The sequence below is a fragment of the Halyomorpha halys genome, unplaced genomic scaffold (assembly GCF_000696795.3).
Source record: "Halyomorpha halys isolate HHAL.00 unplaced genomic scaffold, Hhal_1.1 Scaffold24.1, whole genome shotgun sequence".
NCBI lineage: Eukaryota > Metazoa > Arthropoda > Insecta > Hemiptera > Pentatomidae > Halyomorpha > Halyomorpha halys.
This window is the reverse complement of record NW_027107648.1, coordinates 1,076,945-1,082,424: the sequence shown is the minus strand read 5'-3', so window position 1 is coordinate 1,082,424 and position 5,480 is coordinate 1,076,945. Positions and strand designations below refer to the sequence as shown.

The 5,480-nt window shown below is 33.9% G+C and overlaps 1 protein-coding gene across 6 annotated transcripts in view; it reads right to left on the bottom strand.

Annotated features, from left to right (window-relative positions):
* SCaMC (Short Calcium-binding Mitochondrial Carrier) overlaps positions 1 to 5,480 on the bottom strand; it is a 107,881-nt gene that overhangs the window by 16,809 nt on the left and 85,592 nt on the right. The window contains exon 1 of one of the 6 annotated variants that reach the window (XM_014423499.2): positions 1,222 to 1,459. The exons of the other annotated variants lie outside the window; for them this stretch is intronic. Coding sequence (XP_014278985.1) covers positions 1,222 to 1,299 — 78 coding nt within the window. The 5' untranslated portion in view covers positions 1,300 to 1,459. Of the gene's footprint in view, positions 1 to 1,221; positions 1,460 to 5,480 lie in introns of those variants that run through there. 6 annotated transcript variants of the gene reach the window in all.

Sequence of the window (5,480 nt, the reverse complement as noted above, 5' to 3'; positions counted from 1 at the left end):
ATATCTTGATATTTAAATTAAGAGGCTAGGAGGTTGAGTCGAAGCAATCCATCAGGACGCCTCTACACAACAATAAATGTCACTATAGTTGCCAAGAAACTACATTAAAAAACAAACGGATAGGCAAAAGAAAGCAAGCTGGAAAGCAGTAGCCCAAGACAGGCAGGCTGGGAGAAGGCTGGTTTGGCGGTGAAAGATCTACAAGGTCTGTGACTGATGATTATTTATTCTGTATAGCTATGAGTCAAGCCTGTGGGTTCGGAAGCTCTCCGTCGTCCACCCAGCCTCATAAATGGAAGGAAAAATCTGGCGGTTGAGTGTGATTCTGACCAAATCACCTTCTAGCACAATCACTGGTATACTTCCTTACAAAGTACTGCACCCTTCGTGGGTAGTAGCCGTTCAATTTTATTGGTACATGATTTTCCAATGTTTCTCTGACATTAACTTTTGTCTATGTCTTTACTATCATTAATTAAAATAATAATATACAAATAAACATATATAAATCACTTTAATTATACATTTTAAAAGCTAGCTTCATTAACTTTTTTTTTTTTAATGATCGACAATAGTAAATCACTACTTAAAAGGTTACTAAGCAGGACGCGCCAATAAACTATTTGAGGATGCAAATATTTATAAAAAATAAATATACTCGATTATTTATAAAATTTGTATATATTTTTCGGATATTAGTCCCAAATGCTCGATTATGACACCCAGTTCACTAACGAAGGGTTTTGATGGCTTGAAAACAGAAATTTTATTCGACCAATCGGACAGGACTCTCTTTTCACACTCACATATACATAAGTTCTGTTCCAACAACCAATTCTGACAGTATGGAGCATGCGCAGTACAAAAATTGGAGGGCAAAACCCCGTATTATGCATACTCCGTGCAGTCACAATTGGTTGTTGGAACAGAACTATTGTCTGAAGGGACCATTGTATAGTCAGTCGGGATAACAGTAAGATTGAGGTTCAGATTGATCGTATAGACTAAATTTTAACAGCCAATCGAAATCGTCAGTGACCATGACAGACTGAGTAATCATTTTACAGGCGTTGAACATTTTCGTGACTAATGTATTAAATTTCTTTCTTATAAACATATCTTACGTTCAAAAATATTTCTCGAAACTCTCTAACCTCCCTACACGTACCTTCCCATATCGAATTTGCTTATAGCTAAATTAAATTGATAACCTTCCATTACCTGGCTGACCTGCGCCAGGGTCCAACCGTCGATGGACCCAGAGCGGAACTCCATAGCCAAGAGACCTCGCAACTTCATTTCGTTCCTGGTGTCTATCTAACCACCTATCGACATCTCCTCCCATTCGCATATCCGAATTATTGGCATGTAATTTTCGTGTGGGTCTATTTTTTTTTTGTTTGGTTGGAATTTACTGAATTATTTTTCGTAAGGCCATTGATGGGATAACCTATTGATAAACAACTGTTAATAACAAATGTTTTTTTTTATTTAATTATTGTATTATATCATCGATATTCGTAGGGTAAGTATCGAATTAAATGCTTTGTCAATTAAATGATTTGTTTGTGAAGACGCTATCGAACATAACTATTACAATATATATATGTTTTTAAAATTTATTTAATGTAATTTACAACTGTACAAAATAATACAATAAGTAAATATGTTGAATGTTTCATATACACTTGAAAATCTTGGGAAGGAACCACCCATCGGTGGTACTTCAAACATTAATTTAAATTAGATGGTCCCGTGGCCATCTTCTTTTCAGACGCCTCGGAGGATTATCAGGGATTGTTAAGGATGAAAGATTAAGAATTAATGGGTTAGGATGGTTAAGGAGTTTGGAATGAAAAGACGCATATCTGTTTTGGGCCAATTCTGCAACGAATGGGATGTTAAGGACTTTGTGAATGAGTTTATTTGTAACGTAATAAGGAGCATCAAGGATTTTACGTGGGATTTTGGATTGGATGCGGGAGGAATTTGATGGTTTGGTGGAGCCCCAGAGCTCAATTCCATATGTCCAAATTGGTCTGATTATCGTAGTGTATACTAATTTTTTGTAGTGAATGGGAAGTTTAGAGCTTTTGTCAAGTAAGTGTTGTAGCAATCGGAATCTACGAGCAGTTTCTTGTCGTTTCAGTCTTGTGTGTGGATTCCAAGTAAGTCTCTAGTCAAGTGGAGTCCTAAGTATCTAATCAGTTCAACAGGCGTTAGTGGAGTATTTAGAAAGGATACTGTAGGACAGGAGGGTAGAGGTTTACGACGGAGAGTAAAGGTGGTCTGGTGAGATTTGTCAGGATTTATTTTGATTCTCCAGTTTTGACACCATTCTTCAATAGATGTTATGTGTGTCTGTAGTGTTTGTGATGCATTAGTTGGGTCGTTGTTTACCGACAGTATACACGTGTCATCAGCGTATGTTGTAAGGACTGTGTTAGGGTGGGTTGGGATGTCAGCTGTATAAACCATAAAGAACTCCTAGCGGATATTTTGAGAAACTTGTTTTATAACCTTTCCTTCCAAAATTCCATGTTATTGTTTACTTTTAAGTTTTGATTAAAGCAATTTATTACAACATGCCTAAATTAAGTGAAAAGTGAACTTTAGGGCACTGAGTGCCTTGTTGATCTTCTAACGTATGAGGAAGAGAAACAAGATGAGCTAATTGCCAACTGTCATTACATTATTATTATTGTCATCCATTTCTTTATTAGTTATAAAAACATCCAAAACAATACTAAGACAATTGAAACACAAACAACGAGCAAGTAACCTAACACGACAACGAACAAAATAATGATCTCAGCTGGTCTGTTGCGTGATGTCATTCTCCATTTAACAGACTCTCAACCATGTTATATGTTATATCGTTTTAACAGTACACCCTCCCTTGGTGGAATTAAAACCAACTTAATAGTTTCAAATTTAAACTTGAAATAAAAAAAGTTACAGTATATAGAGAAGCTGCCATTAGGCCCATGATTGTTTGCAATTGGCTATCGGGTACATTCTCTACGTATCATCGCTGAGCGCAACCAAAGACAATAGAATATAATATCTTTATCGGCAGGCTCGGCTGCTTTTGCGTAAGCCGTTTCGTTTCAATTACTCAAATTTTATCTATCGGTGAACGAAAAATACATTGGATCACAAAATACAACCCTGAAAAATATTTAAAAAATGGCGTTGTGCCCACTGTTTACGTTTCAAAGATCTCAGTTATCTTATCTGATTTTATTTTATATTAATATTAAGAAATTCTGATTACTAATTGAACTACATATAATATGAAATACACAAGTTCTAATTAACGAAAGTCCTTAAATTGTATATAACCTTAGAAAAAATATTTACAGCCAAGATTTGTAGCTTCCTCATAAGTTTCAGACCCATCTGTAGAAATTTTTAGGAACTAGCACTTTAACATAGTTCCATATCGATAACTCAAAATTGTGGTTATAGAAATTAGAACCTTGTCAAACCAAAGTCCATTGGTTGTAAGATACAGAAAATGTTGCTTAAAAAATAATATATATATGATCTGTCTATGATGTCTCATTAGCAATCCTCGAATTTAAAGAGATATATAATAGCTAGCGAAGTAATTAAAATAGTAACGCGAGTACAAGATGATCTAGCGTAAAATTAAGAATTCATCGAAAATTCGAAATTCAAATTAGGTAATGTGTTTATACATTACCAACCGTACCTCATCGAGAGAGATTTTGAGATACTAGTCCCGTATAAATCGACATACTTAATATAATTGGGCACTCTTAATTAATGTAGGAGATAACAGTAGAGCGTGAATGCTGAACTTATCCCCTCATAACATTACCTTTGGTCTAGAAACAGCATTTCATTACCGAATGAAGTTCATGGATTCAGGTATTACAGGTAAAATAAATGTGTGTTTTCTTCATTATTTTAAATCGTTTAATAGAATTTTCCACGTATTTGACCATGAGAAACAATTAGAGCTCAGAGATCAAGGAACGATGTTATAACAGAGCTTGCGTAACAAAGCAAAAAAAAAAAAAAAAAATTGCCAATTTTAAAAATATATTATTGCTAAAGTAAAAATTACGCAGCTCAACGACATATCATATCGAACAGAAATACTAATAGCGTTCATAATAGGTTTTTAATAATACATACTCCATATTGGAAAATTCTTCTTTTCTGTAATATGTAAACTGTTTTCCATTTTAGTTTCAAAAAAACATAATTATGAGAAATTTCTAACTTTCAACATAAAACTAAACATCGACGCTTCATTGTAATTATGCCATCATTGCAAAATTCAACCACTATATTTAATCTTAAGTTATAGATCAAAAGAGAGTAAACCTTATTATTTTTTTTTAAAATTAAATTCTGTTATCTTCTGAGAACGGCTTTGACATTTTTGAAGCTGACATCCCAACTAATCCTAACACTATCCTCACCACGTATGGCGATGACAAATTTGTGCTCGCAGTTAATATTAACCCTTTAATTGCATCCCAAAATTTCCAATCCCATATCACAACCTTTGAAGGAGGGTGTTAAAATTGGAGGATAAAAATAAATCCCATTAAATTACCATTTTCCTTTCGACTGGCCTCCTGTATCCTTTTATAATACTTTTCTTACCCCTGTAGAACAGATCCGCTACCTTGGACTACATCTAGACATACGACTAACTTGGAATCCTAACACAAGACTGAAAAGACAGGAGACTGCACGTTGATTTCGACTTTTACAGCACGTACTAGACAAACGGTCTCAACTTCCGATCCATTACAAAAACTGATCTACATGATTATAAAAAGTTTATCTGGGCAGAATTGAGCTGTGTGGCTCCACTAAACCTTCGAATTCTTCTCGTATCAAATCCTTTCCGTCCAAAATCCTTCGTAAAATCCTAAATGCTCCGTACTTTGTCACAAATAAAATCATACATAGAGTTCCCTAGGTAACCGATCTAGCCCGAACCAGATATCATTCCTTCCATTACAAACTCCCTATCCACTTAAACCCATTAGTTTCTAATCTTGATTCCTCTTCCATTCCTGGCATTCCTCCGAGACGCCGGAAGAGTGCTACCAATGGGTAGTTCTTCTACATGTCATATCATTGTAATCAAACTTCAAATTTACTAGATCTATTTTTATATAAATACAGTAGTTAATTTCAATAAAAAAAAATTAAAAAAAAAAAAAAAGATATTTTTCAGAATAGCTCACTAAGCCAACTTATTTTCGAATATTCCTCCCACGTCTAAAATGTCGCGCCATTACCTACATAACATTTTCATCAATACTGTAATTGTCATAGTGTTTCTGAATTACATGAGTGAAAAAAAATTGACAAACAAGTATTATCATTATGATCATCATTATATAATTTAAAAAAATCATAACTTTAATTCTAAAAAAAAAAAAAAAAAAAAAAAAAAAAAAAAAAAAAAAAAAAAAAAAAAAAAAAAA